Source organism: Molossus molossus, unplaced genomic scaffold (genome assembly GCF_014108415.1).
Source record: "Molossus molossus isolate mMolMol1 unplaced genomic scaffold, mMolMol1.p scaffold_m16_p_7, whole genome shotgun sequence".
Lineage (NCBI taxonomy): Eukaryota > Metazoa > Chordata > Mammalia > Chiroptera > Molossidae > Molossus > Molossus molossus.
This window is the reverse complement of record NW_023425401.1, coordinates 4,419,373-4,441,857: the sequence shown is the minus strand read 5'-3', so window position 1 is coordinate 4,441,857 and position 22,485 is coordinate 4,419,373. Positions and strand designations below refer to the sequence as shown.

General features: G+C 53.8%; 1 protein-coding gene across 1 annotated transcript in view; it reads right to left on the bottom strand.

Moving 5' to 3' along the window:
- DOCK4 (dedicator of cytokinesis 4) overlaps positions 1-22,485 on the bottom strand; it is a 337,471-nt gene that overhangs the window by 13,801 nt on the left and 301,185 nt on the right. Inside the window, exons 36-41 of the mRNA XM_036247405.1 lie at positions 15,483-15,631; positions 13,881-13,967; positions 11,828-11,932; positions 11,223-11,364; positions 9,596-9,762; positions 6,541-6,627 (exon numbers count right to left, since the gene is read on the bottom strand). Of these exons, the coding sequence (XP_036103298.1) occupies positions 6,541-6,627; positions 9,596-9,762; positions 11,223-11,364; positions 11,828-11,932; positions 13,881-13,967; positions 15,483-15,631 (737 nt within the window). The remainder of the gene's footprint in view (positions 1-6,540; positions 6,628-9,595; positions 9,763-11,222; positions 11,365-11,827; positions 11,933-13,880; positions 13,968-15,482; positions 15,632-22,485) is intronic.

Genomic DNA, 22,485 nt, shown 5'->3' with positions numbered 1-22,485 from the left:
GACGACACTGTTACATCAAGTTCACAACCAGGCAGGACTGAACGGACTTGTGTTGAGCGGGACACACACGCTGAACTAAGCAAGGGGATGGACACCCTGAAGGCGAGGATGGTGGAGCCCTCTAGGTGGAAGGAGGAAGCAGAGAGCTGGCTGCCCGAGGTGGGGGAGAGGGAGGGGACTCTTCTATGGACAAAGGGTGCCAACTCTACAGGATGAAAACTGCAGGCATGACAAAGTGCATCCGGTTAACCCCATGTACCAGACGCTTGCAAAGGGTAACGAGGGTAAATTTTATGGTTTTTTTTTTTACCACAATGAAAAATAAATAAATCCACGCACCTCTCTAGAAAGGCAAAGGCTATTAACATGGAAAAAAAATTAAGGCAAACAAAAGATAGACAACTTGGGAAATATTTCCAACACCAATCCCAGACAAATTATTGACATTTCTCCAATGCTGAAGAAAACTGTTAGCTCTTAGCATCCATATTACTGCCCTAAACCTCTCATTCTAAGAAACCAAAACCCATCACTCTTATTGTTTAACCTTTCCCTAAGCCTTTCATTCCAGAAAACCAAAACCCATCACTCCAGTCAGAAGGAATGACGGAAACCCCCTAACCCACCCCAATCTGCAAATGGTCGCTTGACAAGAAAAACAAGTTTCAGGAGACCCCAGCCCCCGACCAATCAAGAATCCAGTAGACCCCAGGCCTGACCAATCAAAGACGACCATGTCTCTTAGGCTGAATGACCAGCCCCCCTCCAGCCCTGAGTTTAAAAAGCCTTAGTCTGTACAAGCCGGTTGCTACTCTCTCCTCAGAGGTAGTCCGGCAGGCTGATTCCCAATAAACCTGCACATCTGCAGACCCTGCACCGCCTCGTTCTGACAAAAACCATGATCATTGCGCTCACAAAAGAAATGGAAAGAATAGATAAATGTATGAAAACATACCACCTTCACCAGCGTTCATCAAATGCCCCCTCCCCGAGTCAACCCTGGTAGGACCGTAGTCGGCCTATTATTTGCAAAGGTTAAGTGACATACGATGCCCAGTGTTGGAGAAGATGCTGGGAACGTAGGTGTTCCCAGGAACGGGTCCCTCCGGACGGCAGACAGGGTTACATGCCGCTGCTGATCTATGCAGCGAAGGTGAAACTGTGGACCTTTTGATACATCAATTCACTTCCAGGGAGGTTATTCTAAGGCGACAGTCAAAGAAGTGTGCAAAGAATGAGGTGTGCAGTGTTCATGAAAGAACTGTTTTCCTCTCGCCCCCACTGGGATCTACAAACACTGTTGGCCTGAGGTTCAGGAGTTACTGGAGAAGTGGTTGGTTCTCTCGGGTCCGGGGCAGGAGACTGTGGATGAAAAGGGGCCACGTGCCAACCTGACGAGTGTGGGGAGGCCTGCCCGGTAGCCTTGCAAACTCCGGGAACCCCAAGTAACCACACAGGATGGGCTGAAATGAAAACTTTTTAACTAAAAACAGTTTATGGCAGGTAGTCATGTCCTAGGCTGGCCTCTTCCCTGACACAGGTCAACCTTTACCTAACTCAGCCTGTCTATTGTCTTTTTTAAAAAAAAATAAGGTTACCTTTGGAAGGTCTCAATAATCCCTTTTCCCAGACCCCTCAGGGCACCGTCTCAACCAGAAGGAGCCACAGACCCCCTCATTGTTATGTTACCATAATCATTGTTTTTGTTTTATCCTCACCGAGGACATTTTTGCATTTATCTTTAGATAGAGCAGGAGGGAGAGAAGGAGGAAGAGAGAGAGAGAGAAACATCCATGTGAGAGACACATCGAGTGGTTGCCACCCACACGGGGCTGGGGACAAACTGCAACCGAGGTACATGCCCTTAGTGGGAATCGAACCCGGGTCTCTCCGGTCCGCGGGCCGACGCTCTAACCGCTGAGCCGAACCGGCCAGGGCCATCATGTTCAATGCTGACTGTTAACTATCCTATACTCACCTACATAAAAGAAGTTCGGTCTGTTCCTTTTACTTTTTATCCGATCCCAGAAATTTCCCCTTTGCTTTCTCCCACCTCCTTAAGTCCCGCCCGGGGACTTCCTGCCGCCCCTCCTGTCTTCCCTCTGATTCTCCTGTAGGAATCAAGAGGCAAAGCGTCCCTTCTCCAGAGCCTTCTGACACTTTGCTTCCTGGCAACTGTCATCAGTTTGGCTCAAATAAACGAAAAGATTCTTACAGGTTTGGATGTTTCTCACATTGACACAGAGATGCTTTCACCTCTCTCTGAGGTCTAACAGGGCATGTTCGTAACTCAATTTCACAGCTTAAATGCCCCCGTATGAGGAGCCCTGGGAACTCCCACGGGGACGCCCCTGTAGTATTCCCAAGTATTGCTACTGAGCGGGAACCAAGGACCAGCTTGAGGCCTCCGATGTCTCCCTGCTGGTCTGAGCCTCTCCATCGGCTTCAGGCTTGTGGACAAAAAGGGGCACTGTCGTAAGTCCAGCAAAAGTGACCTCCCAGGTGATCTGACCACAGACCCCTCACTGGGCGGGTCACGGTGGGTGGTCACGCCCCAGGCCTGTTACCTTCTTTAGTGAAAGGCTTATTTTGCCTGACGCAAGCCCTGTTCACTGTTCTCCAGCCTAGAGGTGCGCAGCCTTTGCCACGCCTCTCTCAGGGCCAGGAAGCTACGCACCCTCCGGGGCGCAAAGCCTGTCCCCTCTCCTGGAGCCCACCCCTGCCTTTCCTCCGCCTCACGTCACCCCTTCGCTCCCCTCTCATCCCAGATGTGGAGCAGCAGCCGCAGACTGCCACTGTCCAAGGTCTTCTCTGTCTGCTGAGACCCTGCTCCAGGCGCACTTCCTGTTCGGTGGGTTCGGCTCAAACAAACTCTAATAAACTCAGAACATTCTTCCAGGTGTGGACTTTCTTAGGTTGACAAGTTATGGGTGAAGCGTGATGCCCAGTCCTATGTCTGATTTGGCAACTCGGTCCCCTGTTGGGTCCGAAACAAACACCACTTAAACACCACTTAAATCTGAAGAGTCTCCAGTGGACCAGATGGAACATTCATAATGAGTGAGAGCAGTAACGTCCGACGGGCCACACCAAACGGTTACATTTACATCCATGGTCACCGTTCGTACTCCTAACAAAACCACCCAGACAAAACCCCTCTGGGGACCCATGTTTGAAAACTGGTAAGTAAAGGGGAGGAACAGAGCATCACCCTTCCTTTCGAGACAGTTGTTGAGGGACGTCTCCCTCTACAGAAGTACCCCCACGAAGAGACAGAGGAGCGAGGACACATCCCCATGCTGCCGAATGGACCTGGGCAGTGGCCACCAGCAGCTGCGCCCATCACAGAAAAAGAGACATAACACAGCCTTTGACATCATCTTGCAATAACAACAACAATAATAATGAAACAGAAACAAACACAAAATGATAACATTTTGTTATATCTGACGATTGACAAAAAACAGAGGGACGAAGAAACAGGATAAATTACCCCACTGGTTCTCAGGGTGCAACATCGAGAGGTAAGGAAACCTTCCAGGAAAAACAACAACTTGCAAGGATAAAAAGACGGGTGGCGGTGGAGTGGGCTGCTGGGGACCCAGAGAGTCTCAGGAGACATGTCAACCAATGGCGACAGGAGGCTCTTATTAGGCTCTGGCTCCAAACAACACGTGACAAAGCCCCTAGGTGGAGTGTGAATGGACAGCGACTGGAGATTTACCATCAGGAATTCGTGTTAATTATTCAGATGCGATGACGTATATGACCGTGGTCCTCTTGTTGTTAACAGACCACATGACACGGTGTCTGGGATTTGCTTAAACACCCGGTGGGAGAGAGAAGGGTCAAGGTGCAGATGGAACCGCGCCGGCCTCCGGCATAGTCGCTGAAGTGGAGGGATGGATCCCACAGGCTCACTGTATCTTCTCCCCGCGTGTGTCCAGACGCGGCGCGGCGTTCAGGCAGCAGATGGTGGCGGCCGCGGGTCGGGAGGCCCTGACTGTCTTGCAAGGAGAGCACAGGCTTTTCCGACAGACGCGCGTGTGAAGTGTGACGTAGTCACTGTCGTTCGCTGGAGTTGAACCATCATCAGGTATTCATTTGATTTCATAGATTTTAAATCTTGTTTAAATTTTTTGAAATAAGCTTATTTTTTCATCAGAAAAAAGTACAGATTTTGTTTTGGGAACAGTAGGCCGTTGGTGCCAGAGGTTTCAGAAAGAAGGGCACACGTCTCCTGGGGACCCCGCGAGTGGCGTCCAGGGGAGCTCCCTCTAGACAAAGGCATCGGTGCTTCTCCATAAAACATGTGACCCCACACGGTGAGGGAGAGAGCGCCAACGGTCTCACACCCCACAGGGCAGGGCCATTATTTCGGAGCCCGACTTCTGAAAACACCCTTTGGTTTCCAGAATCTTTTCGATTTTGGTTTTCAGAATCACACGTACTAAGGACGTTCAGTTCTGTTCGTCACGTGTGTACTGGGGACCTACTACGAGCCCCTGACCTTGAAGACCTTCTGTGCCAGGAATGAAAGCAGGGAACCAGGAACTTCGATGCCAGGGGGAGGGGAGAACCGTGCCAGGCAACGGGAAGGAGGAAGACAGGGTGTTCGGAGGGCGCTGTGTTCAGGGAACAACACGGCCCAGTTTGACTGGTTCCGTTGGACAGAATATAAGGTCGCCTGTTCCCACAACGCGGGCAGCTGCTTGAAAGGTTGTCTTCAGTATGCTCCTCTCACCTTTATCAGCATGCTCCTTTTCCTTAGAGGTGAGTGCATGTGTGTGCACTGTATGCATGCGTGCGTGTCTGTGTGTGCATGCGCCTGCGCGTGCATGTGTGTGCACAATATGCACACGTGTGTCTGTGTGCATGCACATATGTAAGTGTGTCTCTGTGTGCATGCACATATGTAAGTGTGTCTTGTGCATGCACATATGTAAGCGTGTCTCTGTGTGCATGCACATATGTAAGCGTGTCTTGTGCGTGCACACATGTAAGCGTGTCTCTGCGTGCATGCACATATGAAAGCGTGTTGGTATGCATGCATGTATGTAAGCGTGTGTGATATTTCGAGGGTGAAGACCATTGCTGAGACTCAGGACCGAGCACTGCGGGGAGCGAGTGGCCAGAGGGCTCCTGGGATCTCCGGGGGATGACTAGGGACTTTCTGTGGGTTGAGTCCAGGCCATTCGGAAGGAAGCACAACAGTAAGACCTTCTGAGCCCCGTGTTCAGCAGCCTGAACTACTCCCCGGGAAGCACCAGGGTGCACCGTATAAGCAGCCGGCGTGGGGACCTGTGCCCCGGGCCCTGCAGGGATACAACTGCCCTGTTCGGGCGCCGTCTGCATTTCCTGGCCAAGGGAAAGCACCATCCAATCCCTACCCAGCGGAACCTGACAAGCTGAGGGCAGTGTCCGTGCTGAGAGGTCAGCTAGGACGAGCCGTTCTCGCGGACAGTTTGGGCAGGGCCTGCTCTCACCCACCGGGACAGAGCGGGCTTGTTCGCAAACAGCATCTCACAACGGGCATGGTTCCGATCAGCGAGAGGGCGGCGGGAGTCCAAGGGCTGCTGCGGTCCCGATGAGGTGCCAAGGGAGGGACAGGGTGCCTGAGACCGCAGGGCTGTGGCTGACATTCAGGTGCTGTCAGCGGACAGAGCAGCTGGGCAGAGGGCGGGGTTCCACCCAGACGTGGCTGCCTTTGGTGGCTGCTCTTGCTGTCCGCACTGGGGACCAGAGCTGGAGGGTGTCTTACCCGAGAGCCCCTGGGTGACCCGCTGCTCTCCAGCTGTCCCTGCAGGACTTCCCAGGGAGACTGACCCACAGCATCCCGCCATGGTGACCTCTACCAGCGTGGACCTACTGTGCGTCTGGCACTGGGCCCCCCCACGAACCTAGACGGAAACTGAGGCTAGAAGAGATGAACCCCACTGGCTTTGAGTCAGAAAAATCGGGGTTCAGGTCTATCCCTCCTCAACATCGTGCTGTCGGACCTCCGGCAAAGCTTCCAGAACTTGTGAAAGGGGGGCTGTGACCACACAGCTCACAGCTGGGCCGTGGGGACTGAAGGGCACTGTAGTGACCGTCCTGGCACTGCCTGGCACCTGTGAGCACGGAGTCACGTGGCCGCAGTGACAACAGAGCTGCGATCCCAGTTCCTCTGGCTCGGGCGGCACTGGGTGCCAGCTCAGACCCGGCTGCTTCTGCGGCCCCCCTCTGGAGGCCGGACGAGGACAGTGTCCTCCTCCAAGCCCCGGTCGTGGTGGTCAGACTCATGCTCACTCACCGACTTGCTCTGAGGGCTTCCAGGGACTTTGAGTCGAAGGCAGAAGCAGCTAGCCCCTGGCAGGACCTCAGGGGAGCCCCGCCATGGGGAAGTACTGACAGTCAGGCCCTGGCCGGTTTGGCTCAGCGGCTAGAGCGTCGGCCCGCAGACCAAAGAGTCGCGGGTTCTATTCCAGCCAAGGGCATGGACCTCAGGTGAGGATTTTTTTAAAAAAGAAAGCAAGTACTTAGAAGACGCTTGGTCCTTACCACCTCTCGCTTGTCCACCTCGAACCAGCGGGAGATGCCGGGCAGGCTCTGCACCAGGAACAGCGACGTTCTCTCCACCCAGAGACTCTAGAAACACAGAGCACAGTGAGTCCCCGAGTGCCCCCCCCAGGCGCCGAGCGTGGCTCGTGCTAGCCCTTCGTTGCTGTCGGCATTTCCTGGCGGGGAAGGGCCCCCCCACACACACACCCAGGCAGCCATTGGAGCCCGAGGACACGGCGCTGGAGTGCGTGTCATGTCCCCGCATTTCGTTGGCAGTGTCCTGCGTGGAGCAGAGGGTCCCTCCCTTCAGCCAGCAAGCTCAGGAACAGGCTCAGGAACAAGCTCAGGAACCAGCACGGGCTGTCAGGTGTTCTCTCCACTCTGTCTCCACAAGCCTAACCCTAACCTCTTTCCTCCTCCAGGCCTGGCCATTTTCGTGGGGAAGGGTCATGCACCAGCCCGTCCCCACACGAAGGTGACGGCCTCTGGCAGGAGGCAAGGCCTCGGCAATCACACAGCGGGATCTCCCTGTTAAAGGGAGAGAGGCCGCGGCGACCCAGGTGGCAGTGTGCAAGCTGCCTTCTCACCGTCTGCAGAGCCAGACCCCCGGCTTCCTGTGGCTCCATTCAATGCGCCTGTTCTGCGCCCCTGTGAACCGCTGTCACCAGGCGGGTCTGGATGGCCAGGACCAGCACCCGGGACATGGAAGCTGTGCCGCCTCCCACAGGAGCCGATGGCACTGGGCTTCTGCACCCGTACCTCCCTTTCCTTCCCGAAACAAAGCCTATTCCCCAGAGAACAGACCTGTGACATTCCCGAAATAGCGCCAGGTATTCAACAGCTACCAAAAAATGGAAGGGTTTCTCTGAGCCAGCCAAGACCTGCTGACATGAGCGAGGCTGACGGGGAGGTGGGCAGGCGAAGGGCTGGGGCGCAGAGGAAGGGACGCGGGGGTGCCCCGGGAGAATGGAGGAGGAAGCCAAGGCAGCATCCAGGGCGAGGACAGCACTTCCCAGGGAGGGCGCCGGGGGGTGGAAGGTGGAAGGTGGAGAGGGCACAGCAACACCTGGAGACAAGCTGGGGTGGGGGCCGTGAGGACGAGGCCCGGGGGGCAGCGTGGGGCCGGCTGTCCAGGGGGGTGTGCGGGAAGGAGGAGCCGCACTGATTACTATTATCATTGGTTTTCTCAGGGGGTTGCGATACCATCAATAAGTATCTACGGTGATGCCCACGGAAGTGTGGTGGAACAGGTGCTGGAGAAGGTACCAGAAGGGGCGGGTCTGGGGCGGGGTCTCCGGGAATTCGAATGGGTCTCCCAGCAAGTCAGGGGCCGACTCCAGAGGGGTCTGACTCTGCACTGGCAGCGAGAGCTCTCTCACACTCCGTCTTAGGTGGTTTTGGAGGGTCAAGAAGGAAATTGTGTGTCCCAAAAGGACGCAGGAAATATTACAGATCTTTTCAGTAACACCCCGAGCTCTTTGCTGCTGGTCTCCCAGCCTCGATGTTTCACCGTCCACACTCCCGGACCCCTGGTGTCCGCTCCGCCCGCTCACAGCGCTGCGAAAGCACCCCGCTTCCCCATCACTGGGCTGCGCAGAACTCCTGGGTCCTGCTCGGGGCTCGGGCACGGGCGGCAAGGCGACTTCACCCCAGATAAACATCAGTGTGAGGTCCGACAGCAAGATGTGGAAAGGAGCCAAGGTTGCCCGGCCCCTGGGGCTCAGTGGCTGAGCGTCCACCCTGCACCAAGAGGCCGCCAATCCATGTTCTCTCTCGATGTTTCTCTCTCTCCCTGTCCCTTCTTCTCTCTCTAAAATCAATTTAAAAAAATTATTTTTTAAAGAAAAAGAGGAGCTGAGCCAGTTACCCGCAATGATGCACTGGATTTGCATTCTTAGTTGAGGGAGGAGAATACGGATGGCCTGGGGGTCTACCTGTTCTCCCTACGTTGCTGTTGTTAAGGTTATGAGAGAGCAGGCCTGGCCCTGTGGCCTAGCTGGTGGGCACTGTCTCAGGCACCAGCAGGCTGTCAGCGGGTCAGGGCGCATGCCCAGGCTGAGGGCACAAACCTGGTAGGGGGTGTGCAGGAGGCAGTTGATCGATGCTGATGTTTCTCACATTGGTATCTCTCTCCTTTCCTCTCTCTTGGAAAATCAATACGGATCTTAAAAATAAACTAATTTAAAAAGAGATTATGAGCCCTGGCCAGTTTGGCTCAGCGGTTAGAGCGTCGGCCTGTGGACCAGAGAGTCCCGGGTTCAGTTCCTGCTAAGGGCACATACCTCGGTTGCAGTTTGTCCCCGGCCCCGGTTGGGGTCATGTGAGTGACAACCTCTCGATGTGTCTCTCTCACATTGATGTTTCTCTCTCTCTCTCCCTCCCTCTCTATCTGAAGATAAATGCAAAAATGTGCTCGGGTGAGAACAATAAAAAGACTATGAAAGAACAGATTATCGTTTATCTGGGCGACAACCTTGCCCCTGCCTGGCGGAGTCACAGGTGTAGCGGCCGAGGACCGAGAACTCAACACAGGCCAAGGTCCACGGTCTGCTGTTTGGCTGGGCCCCTCGGACACCGAATGCAGCCGTTCTGCCAAGGAAAAGCAGCCCAGACAGCACAGAACTCCTCCACAGCACCAGCGTCCGCCCACGTTCTGCCCAGAAACCCTCTCTATCGGGAATTTTTACACGTCGTTCCCACAGGGGGCTCTCCACCAGTAAACAGAGGACTGAGCTGCACCGGGAGGCCCCCAGGACGGCGCCCCCTGGCGTCAGAACCGTCACCGGGAAGCTGATGCCAAGGCCTGCACCAGGCCCGCCGAGCGCAATTCCTGGGCTGGGGGCCAGGAGTCGTGTGGGTGAGAAAGCGCCCACGTCACTCTGGTACCCGGCAGCACAGACAGCCAGGGGACCAACGGTGTCTGCGCCCTCCCGGTTCACTTGCCTTTATTCCGCGTCCCCCTCGGCGAGGGGCTGAGCCCGGAGCCGCCGCTGCTCACCGCACACGAGCAGAACCGCACGCGAGCAGAACCGCACGCGAGCAGAACCGCACGTACCTTGAACTCGTTCTCCTTGTCTTTAGGGCCTTTGTGGAACGGTCTGTCGTAGCGGAACTTCCAGATATGATTCACTTTGTAGAAACTCTTGATGTTGTCCGGAACGCCCTCTCTCTGCAGGACCTCCTGGCTCTCCGGGATGGGGGTCACGGCGTAGATCTGCAAGTCTGGGAGGGCAGGGTCAAGGAGCAACGCACTGGGCGGGCAAGCGCGCGGAGGCCAGGATGGGCTGCACCGTGGCGGGGGCGGGCCCGGGGACCGGTGTGCACTCCCCTCCGGCGTTCCCAACGAAGTGCCCAGAACTCAGCTCGCCACGGTCACTTCTCAAACGACAGGCCCTGGACGAGTTACGGGGAAGGGATTCTGAGAAAAGTATCAGCCTGGAATTTCTATGACCCATAAACGTATCACCGACTCTTCTGAGGAGCGGGTGGAAATTGTTTGGATCCTAGGTGCTCGGAATCGTATTAATTCTAACCCTGTATCTTCAGTCACTGTAGGAGATACGCGTGTCTTTAGTCCACGCACGGCCCTTGGTACGTGTGTCTGTCTGTTTAATAAACACAATATGACCAGGACCACAGCCTCCCCACATGTGTGGAGCCCACTCCCCCAAATCTTGTACTGATAACCCCAGGTTTCATTGTCGATATATATATATTTTATCCTCACCCGAGGACATTTTTGCATTTATCTTCAGATAGAGCAGGAGGGAGAGAGGAAGGAAGAGAAAGAGAGAAACATTGATGTGAGAGAGACACATCGAGTGGCCGCCCACATGACTCCAACCGGGGCCAGGGACAAACTGCAACTGAGGTACGTGCCCTTAGTGGGAACCAAACCCGGGACTCCCCGGTCCGCGGGCCTGCGCTCTAACCATTGAGCAAAACGGGCCAGGGCTTATTGTCAATATTTTTAAAATTACGTGTAATTGTACCTTTACCTCCTCTTCTCATTCAAAGAAGGGTAGCAAGTGCTTTTCTCTATGTAATTCCTTCCTTCTGTTGCATTTTAGTTTCAACTTTGAAATGGCACCCACAATGCTCAGGGAGTGTCTGGTCTTTAAGAACCCCAGGTTCAGGCGGAGACAGGGAGTCAGAGGCCCCGTGCTGGGTGAAGTCCGTGCTCTCCAGCCCCGTGTGATTTCAGTTGAGTCGTTTATGTCTAGACCGTGGGCGTTTCGATGATAACAATCATACAAGGCTGTCCAGGGTGCCATGGTGAAGAGCCCCCCAAAGATACGGGGCACCTCTCTTTCTTGCCTTCCTCATTCCAGGGTGAAAAATGAAAGTGAAAGGGGGTGAATGATATGCTCCCGGAAACACAGGCTAGTATGTCCTGAGCAAAGTCATTTCCACTGGCTGCCAGAGCAAAGTGGTTCTACGGGATCCTCTAAGAGAGCTTTAAAAGCAGGGCTGAGATATAGAAAAGTTTAAATTAAAAGAGGAAAAAAACAAACAAACAGAATCTTTAAGAGATTCCTTTTCAACTGACATCATGCTGATACAGGAGTCTGTGATAAGGAGGAGCTCGGTGGGGGGGGGGGGGGCGCGGAGGAACAGCCAGCACGGGGTGCTGCGGGCCGCCGCCAGGGGGCGCGCTTGGGGCTGGGCGCCGGGGTGGATACACTGCGCCTCGGCCTGGAAGATGGTCTCGTCGGGCTGGTTGGCGTGCTGCATGGCGATGGCGTGCGGGAACTCGGTCAGCATGCGCTGCTGGAAGGCCTCGAGCCGCTCGTAGTCATGCCCTCGGCATACGAACTCCTTGTTCTGCAGGCAGAAGGAAAACGAACCAAACAAACTGGCAGCACAGAAACAGACTGTGGGGGGCGGGGTGGAGATCTGGGGGGAGAGGTGACCTGCAATGTCGTCGCAGCTGGGACCCTGAGCCTGCAGGGCCCGCACTTGCTCTAACGCTAACGCTGTGGATGGCGGGCTGACTCCAACTGGGGACATCAGTCCCACGAGGAAAACCACTCTAATTACCAGACTGCTCGTCCGCATAGCAAACTTCCAAACTCAGGAAGCAAAATCACAAGATGGTTTGCAATCTCGGGCAATCATTCAAAACCAGGCATTCTAGATACAGATGGGCTTTGCACACCAGAAGGGGAAACGGACCTCTTGTGACGCCCTCACCTGTCTGCAAGGACAGTGTCAGTAACCGCTCAGCCTTTGCTCGGGGATAGCGACACTGGGTGTGCGAAAGCGAATTAAACAGTGCACTACTTACTCTTAAGAAAAATGGAAATTTCTTCCCATAAAATCCAACTCGAAAGAACTCTGGTTCCAGACGCTGCTGGTCCATGATTTTGTCGTACAGAGAGGCCTCCATCATCTGGAAAAGCGCAGGACACATTCCGGTCATTTCTCTCACCTTTCACCCCCCGAGTTACAGGGGAGGACACTTCCTCTACCCCCGGGGTTCTCACCTTCCTGATGCCGTGACCCTCTAATACAGGTCCTCATGTGGTGGCGACCCCCAACCATAAAATTATTGCCGTTGCTACTTCATAACTGTAATTTTGCTACTGTTATGTCTTAGGCGACCCCTGTGAAAGGGTCGTTCGACCCCCAAAGGGGTCGTGACCGGCAGGGTGAGAACCACTGCATACGAAAGAGAACTTCGTTCTAGTTCGCAGGCTGTTTGCGGACCAGGCTTTGAAGGAGCGGATGCGTTATGACATGACTTTGCCCGAGAAAATGATTTGTATGCACGCAGTCCACTGAGGACGTATTTTCCTCCTGATTAAATAAAAATGAACCTGAACTGTGAGAAGCAAACCGTTCTGGAGAATTCCACGCCAGGTGTACTGCCCTGTGGGTTTGCTTCTCGTGAGACATGGGGACACAGGACATTTGGGGGGTGCAAATTTTTTCAGGTCAGATGGGGTAAGCTGACCCCCCAAAGCAGAGGCCCACAGGGTAGGTGACGTCGGGCTGCACGCGACCTGCCGCCTGTGGCTTTGACGGCGGCGAACTCCAGCGCACACGATGCTCGTGGTTCCCCACTCATGGTGCGACGGCCCCCAGGGGTTCCCGAGGAAGACTCACACTGTACTTGGAATCTCTCCTGCCCCCGCCCCCCCTCACAGCTCCTGAAAGGGCAGTTGGCACGAAGTGCCATGCTTTGGGTTTATAGAAATCTTAGTGCTGATGGCACCCGGGGGCTTTGCTGGGTAAACATGGAAACCTCGCTTCTGTCACAGGAACAGGGTGCCAGGGGCAGGGTTTTCTAGGGAACTGTCGTGCCTGCCGGAGCCAGTGTGACGGACAGGAGTTAGAACTAGGAGCTAGAACTAGGAGTTGTCACAGGAGGAGAAATATCGATGACCTGCTGACATGAAATGGGCCAGCTGCTCCCCGCTGAGTGAGTGACCTGGGGGAAGGACGACGTGGGCAGTCAAAGGTCCATGATGCCACCCCTCCAGCTGCTGCCTCGGAATTAAAAGGCAACATCCCCACCTCGTTTCTTACGCGGAAAAGCGGACCCTGTTTTAGAAACCTGGAAGAGTTTCAGGATGGCAGGAGGACACAGGTGTTCACGACACTACGAGGAAGGACCTGCTTCACTGCAGAGGACATTCAACTCCTTGAGGTCCTGGGTGGACCTTGGCTTAGGTTTAGCAAACACAAAGACATTTCTCCTAAAGGGAGGTGACTCCTGTAGAAGTAGCCCCCAAACACTTTAAAATGAGTCAGGTCGCCATTTCCACTCTTGCGGCACTGACGGGGGACTGAGAATGATACACTGTTTCAGGGGGGGTTTCCCTCAGTCCAGTGTGAATCCTGGCTCCACCGTGTCGTCTGAGGTGGTGTTTAGCCTAGACAAACGATTTTCAATGGGTACACGGCAAAAAATTTTAAAACGTTCAGAACACCTGACTTTGTAGTCAGGGGCACTGACCTACTGACCTCTTTTTTCTTCGATGGTCAAATAAAAAAGGTGACAACAGCCAACACAGCAATAGCCGTATGGTGCGAATGCATAAAGATTACACCTCTCTTTTTGTCAGATCAACAGAGACATGTTTGCGCTGTGCCGCAGAATCTCAGTAACTGTCCGTGTGTGCCCCGAGGCGGAGAAGGGTGACAATCGCTGGCCTAGGCGAGGCCTCTCGGTGTGCTCAGCCAAAGCCCACGCAGAGCAATGCGCTGTGTCCCTGCGCCACAGCCCGGCAGGCCTCCGAGGAGACGCATGGAGGACCACGCAGCTCCCGTCCGCGGGAAAGCAAGCTCGCCAACACCGAGCCGCGGCGTGGCGGGCACGCACCCCGGCGCCTTACCCGCATCTTGCTCAGGTTTCGGTAGTCGTAGTAGCTCTCGTACTGCTCGGCGATCTTCCGGCAGAGGATGATCCCGTTCTCCCAGCACTGCGGGCCAACGAGGACAGAAGTCAGCGGCCCAGCCCTGGCCGACTTCCACCCCGGGGCTGGGACCCCCTCCAGAGCACCGAGCCTCACTTCCTCATCCCGCCAACCGGCCACAGAAGGACCGCTGTGACGTTAAGCATGAAGACAGCATGTGAGTCACGTGTAAATGATTAAGCCTCTAGGAAGCTGGAAATGATGATGCACCCCCACCGACACTGACACGCAGGCAGAAACAGCACTTCTGGTGTCATTTCAGAATCATCATCCTGAAATTACTCGTTTCCAATGGCCAAGGAGATGAACTGTGCTGAGGGGTTTACCACCGACCCCCAAGGCCCACCTGTCCACTGGGGCCGGCTTGGGGGGCTCTCACCCAGCTGGTCAGTCCTTGCTAATAATACAATGATGTGTCAGTGTGGTAGTGATAAGGGTGTTTCAGAGCATCAGCTGGAATGCCAGCAAGCTCTGCAGAGGGCCGGACCCTCAACCCTGCAGGCTTTGTGGGCCCCACAGCCTGTCACATGATGCGCTGTGGCCTTCAAGCAGGAAACAGCCACCGACAAGCGGCAGCTCCCTGGGTTCCAATCAAACTGTAACCTACCAGCCCAAATGTGAATTTCATATCGTTTTCACAGGCCCGGTTTCTTCTACCGCTTTCCACCATTTGAAAATGAAAAGCGGTTCTTAGGCTGGGCTGTGCTGAGACTGGCGGCGAGCCACGGGACCCACGGGCCGGAGGTGGCCGCCGCTGACCCAGCACAGGCTCCTGAGCGCCGGTGCTCCGTGCCGGGTTCTGTAACAGCCCACCCTTCCGGAGGAAACACCCCCAGGGGCACGCAGGCGGTTCCTTGCTAATAACACAATGATATGTCAGTGTGGCTGGAGAAATAGCAAAGAAGATGGGAGAGAAGCATCCCCTGCGCCGTTTTCCAGGCGTACCGATGGTATGTTCGGAGGAAGCAGGAGAGGCCCTGGTTGTAATTTTATTTTCTGCCTAATGTTGACAACTTGCAGAGATGTCACCAAAGCATCCAAGTGCTCAAACAAAATAGACAACTGTGACTGGACCCACAGATTCTTTAAGGAGTAGGTCCGGCAAGCCCTTGAGAGGGAAGGGGTGGGGGAGGGGGGAGCTGACCTGCACTATTGTGTCACAGGATTTCTCCTCCCTGGGCCTCTCTGAATTCTTCAAACAAATTCATTTCTGTTTACTTCACCTTACGGAGTGGATGGGGTAGGATACATGCCGGTTTGGGGAGGGGCTGAGTGACAGGTGATAAGGGTGTTTCGGAGCATGAACGACCTGGGTCCCGAGGTGCTCATTAAAACCACAGAATCCCGACCCCTCGCCTGACCTCCCTGATCAGAGGTCTAGGGCGGGGCCGGGGAACGGGGATCGGGACAAACCTTGGGCGCTTTGAGTGCACCTTGACACGGGAAGGCCCTGCGTGAGCAGGTGCGTCGGTGAGCCGGACACGAGGAAGACACCGCGGCCGCTTCCTCGGGGCCACCCACCTTGCCGCGGTCAAAGTTCTGGATGATGGCCAGGTGCAGCTGCTCCTTCCGCTGCCCCTCGGTCTGCACGGGGTAGCTCAGGAACTCGCGCAGCGGCCGGTCCGACCACTCCAGCAGCTCGTCATACAGCAGGAGGGTGTAGGCGGCCTCTGCAAGGCAAGGGGCAACCTGCAGCGGGCCGGTGCGCGACAGACAGCAGGTGACACGGGAGAAAAATCCCTGAATGTGCGCGACAGCAGGGTGACGAACGTCGCCGTTCCCGGAGGGTGGACTCCTCAGAGATTTGTGTCTGATCGTTTGGGTCCCTGTATGTATCCATTCGTTCATTCACTCGTTCATTCGTTCAAATTCATTCTCTCGCTCTCCCTCCTTCCCTTCTTTTTTCTCGAGTGCCCATATTCACTGGCATGATGAGAATGTCGAAGGGCGTGTGCTACAGCTGTTTCAGCGCTGCTGGGGAGGCTCACTTTCTTTCTCTGCATCTGTTTGCCTTAAGGGTAACCACAGATACAGCAGTCAGGTAACACGTGAATTCCGGAGCTGCGATTCGGCCGGCTGGACGTATGGAATACAGTGGTGGTGAGAAAGGTCTGGTCCCTACCACTTCCTTTGCCTGTTAAATGTAGCCGTCCTGTGGGACACGGACTCTGGCCTTTTTCTCTCTAATTGGGGAGCTCAGTCTCCTGGCTTCTCTGATGGTCCCAAAAGCTTTGTGGTCTCTTATCCCCCTCCGTTCGGTTTGCCCGGTGTTACCAGGGAGATCTGTCCATGCGGATGGCCTTTGCTCCCAATTCAAACGAGCTAATATGCTCAGTAGCTAACTGAACACATTCAAGCTTCCCAAAGTGACGGAGAAGGCTGGCGATGAGCTGGTCCCCACCGACCTCCCCACTCCCAGTCCCCATTGTCCCTCCGGAGAGTACAGATGGGGAGGAGCCTCCACTGTCCCTTCTAAGAAGCCTCCAGACCCCACAGTGGAGCCCTTGACCCTATTCTCAGCTCGGGTGGAAAAACAGGTGTGTCCTGGTGCAGGGGCAGCCGGGACCACCACCGCTCCACGGGACAGGGGAGCCTTCTTTTTTTTTTTTATCCTCACCCAGGACATTTTTCCATTTTGTTATTGTTGTTCAGATAGAGTGGGAGGGAGAGAGAGGAAGAGACAGAGAGAGAAACATCGACATGAAAGGGACACATCAAGTGGTTGCCACCCACATGACCCAACCAGGGCCGGGGACAAACTGCAACTGAGGTACATGCCCTTAGTGGGAACCGAACCCAGGTCTCTCCAGACCGCAGGCCGACGCTCTAACCGCTGAGCCAAACTGGCCAGGGCCAGAGGAGCCTTCTTAGGTGGGTGCTGGCCGACGTCGTCCTGGAGGAGCACAAGGCCCACTTATGGGTGTTGGCTAACTGGTGGACACAGACAGGGCTGAACGGCCATGCTGTAGGTGGGGGCTATGGAAGATGCGGCTGATGGGGCAGAATGGTGACAAATCCAGACCACAAGGTCCATGCTACATTCCGAATGACCTTCCAGGTTCTCGGCGACCCCGAGATGGTCTCCGGAGCTCTAATTCCCATGTCTCCTTATCCCACATGCCGAGCACCTAAGAAAACCCAGGTTATCTCGGGCCCTCCATCCACGCTCTTCTCCCACATCTGAACCAACGTGGGTCCTCACACGCACGGACGCGCCCGCGGGCCCTCGCTGCTGCTCCTTCAAGCCTGCCCCTCGGCTGTGGGGAGCTCCTACCTCCTCTTAAAGTACCAGCTCAGGAACTAGCATCCTTCTCTCTCAAATTTCTTTTGTGCATATATTCTTTCTAATTAGTGTTCCAGCTTTCTTTGGCTACATCCCCAGATGTGGAATGGCTGGGTCCTCAGGCAGTTCCATTTTAATTGGTTTAGGGGCCCCCATGCTGTGTTCACCGCCGCGTTATTGGCAACAGCCAAGATATGGAAGCAGCCCAAGTGCCCATTAGCACACATATGGATAAAGAAGAGGTGGTACAGCCCTGGCCAGTTTGGCTCAGCGGTTAGAGCGTCGGCCCGTGGTCTGGAGAGACCCGGGTTCGGTTCCCGCTAAGGGCATGTACCTCGGTTGCAGTTTGTCCCCGGCCCTGGTCGGTTGTGCGGGTGGCAGCCACTCGATGTGTTCCTTTCACATCGATGTTTCTCTCTCCCTCTCTGTTCCTCTCTCTCCCCCCCAACTCTACCTGAACAAAAAATGGAAAAATGTCCTGGGGTGAGGATAAAAAAAAAAAAAAAAAAGAAGAGGTGGTACAAATATACAATGGAATATTACCTGGTCATAAAAAAAATGACATCTGCCCTGGCCAGGAAGCCTTAGTGGTTAGAGCATAGCAATCGATGTGTCTCTCTCTCGCATCATTGTTGCTCTCTCCCCCGCCCTCCCTTCCACTCTCTCTAAACAAACCAACAAAAATCAGTGGAAAAAAAATACCCTCAGATGAGAATGAACAGCAACAAAACAGAATGACATCTTACCATCTGCGACACCACGGGTGGACCCAGAGGGTATGCTGCTAAGGGAAACAAGTCAAACAGAGAAAGACAAACCCATCTGACCTCACAGGGAACAGACTGGCGGTTGCCAGAGGGGAGGGGGTTGGGGACGGGGTGAAAAGGGCGAAGGGATCGAGAACTACAGATTGGCAGTCATAAGGATGTAGACTACAGCAGGGAATATGGCCAATGAGACTGTAATAAGCATGTATGGTGCCAGGTGGGCACTGGGCACGTCAGGGGGAGCGTCAGGGGGAGCAGCTTGTAAGGCATGTGATTATCTAACCACTATGCTGTGCACCTGAAACTAGAACGAAATAATATTGAATATAAAATAATACAGATAGTGTGGCTCAGTGGTTGAGCAACGACCCATGCACCAAGAGGTCACCGGTTTGATTCCTAGTCAGGGCACATGCCCAGGTTGTGGGCCAAATCCCCAGTGGGGGTCATGCAGGAGGCAGCCAATCGATGTTCTCTCTCATCGATGTTTCTCTCTCTCTCTCCCCCTCTCCCTTCCTCTCTGTCTAAAATCAATCAAGGAGCCCTGGCCAGTTTGTCTCAGTAGTTTGAGTGTCGGCACGTGGATCGGAGAGACCCGGGTTCAGTTCCTGCTAAGGGCACGTACCACGGTTGCAATTTGTCCCTGACCCCGGTTGGGATTGTGTGGGTGGCAACGACTCGATGTCTCTCTCCCTCCCCCCCGTTCTATCTGAAGATAAATGCAAAAAATATGTCCTTGGGTGAGGCTAAAAATATTATTTAAATAAATAATTAAATAAATAAAATCAAGAAAAAAATTTTTTTAAATAAAAAAGATAAATGAACCAAAAATATTTATTTTGGGAGCACCCAGAAAATACCCTGGAGACTGGTCATGTTACATGAAAAACATGAGGGGCAGAGGGAGGCCTTTCTGCAGCTGAGCCTGCAGCTGCCCACAGAGAAGGACTTGGGGGCACGGACGGCCATAGCCACAGAGACAGAGAGAAAACCCGTGGTTCGGGGAGGGGGGCTGTTGGCGAACAGGCACAGGGTTCCGTCTAGGAGGACGAAAGGTTGGAAGATGGATGGTGATGCATAAAAATATCCATGTACTCAACCTACACACTTAAAAACGGCTAAGATGGTGAAGTTTATATTAGGCACATTTTGCCACAAAAAAAAAAGACGAAGAAGAAGAAAACGACGATGAAGGCTGTCTAGTCCGCAAACTGCTTTCCAAAGGATGCTCGCCCTAGGATAGCCCAGGGTGCTTGGAAGGTCAAGTGTGGGTGACTTGCCCCTGGCAAAGCAAGTAGCCCCGGGCAGGCCGTCAGAGGACGCCAACCCATGACTGGACGGTGACATGGGGACCGTACAAAAACAAAACACCTGCGTAAGAATTTGATTTGGGAAAACGATGACGGATATCGGGGGTCAACGGTGTTTGTAAAAGAAGCCGTACACATTTTCATTCCTGAAGCCGACAGACCCTGGAGGCATGAACAACAGAGCAGAGGATGGAGGAGGATCCTGAACGTTTCCACACACCGCAGCATCTGGCTGGGATCTGCCGGCTACCTATTTTCTCTATCTTTAGAAGACGACAGTGCGTATTGAAGAGGGAAGAACGAATCACCTCCCAAACTCCAACGGACAGTCTTTGTAAAAGTGTTTGTAATTCTGAATAGAAGGCACCAGGGACTGTTGGAGTGTGGGCCATCACATGCCATCATCCCGAGACGTGTGGCGCGAGGACACCGACGGGACGTGAGACGTGCTGACACACGGGGGGGAGGGGACGAGATACAATGAAGGGCGCGTCAACAGGCAGCAAAGGGGCACGCATCTAAGCCGAATCCCAGGATGATGATAGAAGACTTTCCCCATCACTTTCGCTCTCTCCAAGAACTAACAAAAATGAGGATGGAAAAGAGATGGAGACGATGCTATATGGGAAAGGACTTATTTCTTATGACTCTGGGGAACATAGAAACTGCAAATAAATAGGAAGAGAGCCGTCCCCACTTTGGAGGCATACCCTCGGGGATTTGGCCTCCGTTTCAGCAGCCAGGACACAGCTGTTACGTATATGCAAGGCCTTGTTCTCAGTTTCTTCTCTCGCTTCTTTTTCTATGGGTTTTAAATAAAACAAGCCTACCAGGTTTTCTTCCCACAGACAGAGAGAGTGGGCTCACCATTTCTCTCAAAATCTGGCTACCAACTCCATACTCAAAAATGTCCATGTAAACTCTCAGGCAAAATGATCAGCTCCAAAACCCCCGTCTGTTGAACCAAAACTATCGACACGTGTGTGAAGAGATCCTGGGACTTCGCAGTGGTTACGGAATTACCAGCGTTGCAGGAGAAAAACCTGCTCCGGGTGCTGACATTTCCTTGCGTCTCTTCATTAGCCACACGTTTATTTAAAGCTCATATTCCTAGGCGCTATTCTAAGAACAGAGAAGACCAAGGAGAAGAATATATCACCTCCGTCCTCCAGGAATGCACCCTGTAACTGGAGATAAGGTTATTTTTCTGCCTATCTACCTACCTACCTATCCACCTACCTACACACACGTGTGCGCACACACACGTGCACATACGCACACGTGCGCACACACACCCCTTACATACTACTGATAACAGCGATATGACAGTGCTGCTATGGAAACCTGAACATCAGCTTACGAAGGTGGGTGCTGAGGCCTGGAGCTGATGAGGGGGAGGGAGGGAAGAGAAGTCCAGGCAGGTGCAGCTTGCAAGGGAACACAGTAAAGGAGCTGCCCTGAAGGGTGGGAAGGAGGGAGGAAGCAGCCCCAGAGGCTGCGCAGGTAGCTGTTGGGTCAGGTGAGGCTGCGCAGGCCTTCGGGTCTCTGCGGTGGCTACGCACGTCGGCCGCTGGAGCGTGAGGACAGCCCCAGACCATCGGAAGACGAGTGGGCCTGGCCGGGTCCTCACCAAATGTTCTTTCCAAAAGCGGGTGGCTCTGCAGGCCACAGCGGGCTGAACGCTGTTGTCGAGAACAATCTGCTGACAGGTAAGAAGCAGTCCAGGTGGGAGATGAGAGAGACCCACGCGCGACAGAGAACGGAGGCACAAAGAACGGCGATGTTTCTGAGGTTCTCAGGAGGGGACGGCAACAGGACGTCATGAATGGCTACTTGAGGGAGGTTAGAAGAGAAGGACCCAAGGTCACCTCGAGATCTCCCCACCGAGCAGAGGGGTGTTCTCCGTGGACAGCGTGGGGCTGTCGCTGGAGGCAGCCTTCAATTCTGGGGACACAGGCACCCTTTCAGAAAGGATTCCTTCGCTCTTTACAAGGCGAGGGAGAGGCCACCATTCAGGAGTTCTTGGAAGAAGACTGTAGCAAAAAGACCAAGATCGGTGGTGCCTAAATCCAGGTCCAGCGTCCTGGCTCTGGTAAGATGTAATAAGCACATTCTACCCCATTGTCTCCACTGATCGCAAGAAACAACTCTCAACAGATACGGAAGCAACCACTGGAGGACTCTCAAAAGTAAATTAGAATAGGAAGATCAATACCGAGATGATCGCTTTGGAGCGGCGAGCTCCCTGCTTTCATTTTTTGCTTTTCCTATCTCCTGGCTCACACTACCCAGTCTCCTGGAAATACAAATGGGAACGGCAGAAAATCCTCCCAGAGAAGCTCCTGTAGGCAGAGGACAGGGACAAGGCCCTTCTGGGGGATGGACCACTCTGGGCTACTCCTCTGGCTACTCTGAGTCCCAGGAACTGAACCGCAAACCAGCGCTGGTGACGAGCTAAGTGGCGGCAGCAGCCCCCACAGGCTTTGGACTGTGAACCTGGCCTCTAGGAAGACCAACTGTAGGGAGTGCACTGTGGTGCGGAGAGGCCCAAGCCCCGGCGCTGAGTATTCTGGCTGTGATCAAGACAGAGTTCTAGGAAAGAAGCCCTGTGAGAGCTGAAGAGCGAGGTAGATCACCCAGAGAAGGGAGCTGGACGAAGGGCTTTTACAATTCTGTGGATGACGTCATGGGCTCATCCCCAAGCGGCACAAGGGCAGAAAAGACAAGAATCCACACGGTGGTTTTGAGAAATAGCTACGGCATCCTCGCTGTCTAGTCCCAGACTCCCCCGGGTGACACCCATGCAGGAGAGCCTAGAATGGCCCTGCTGAGGTTTGAAAACTAAACAGACATTAGGATCCCAAACTTCAGAAGGTGGTTCAGGATTTGAGGTTTAAAACAAACTGGATTGATGGTTTGTGAAAATAAAATTTAAAAAGTCAACATTCTCCAGGAGATTTTAACAGAATCCAGAGTCTCATAAGACATTAAAAATGTCCAGGATACAATTAAAAATTACTTGATATTCAAAGAAACAGGAAAACTAAACAAATCTTAAAACGAAAGGCAATTAACAGATGCCAACCACAAGATGATTCAGATGTTTGAATTATAGACAAATAATATGAAGAAGCAGTTATGATAACCATGTTCCATGAACACTT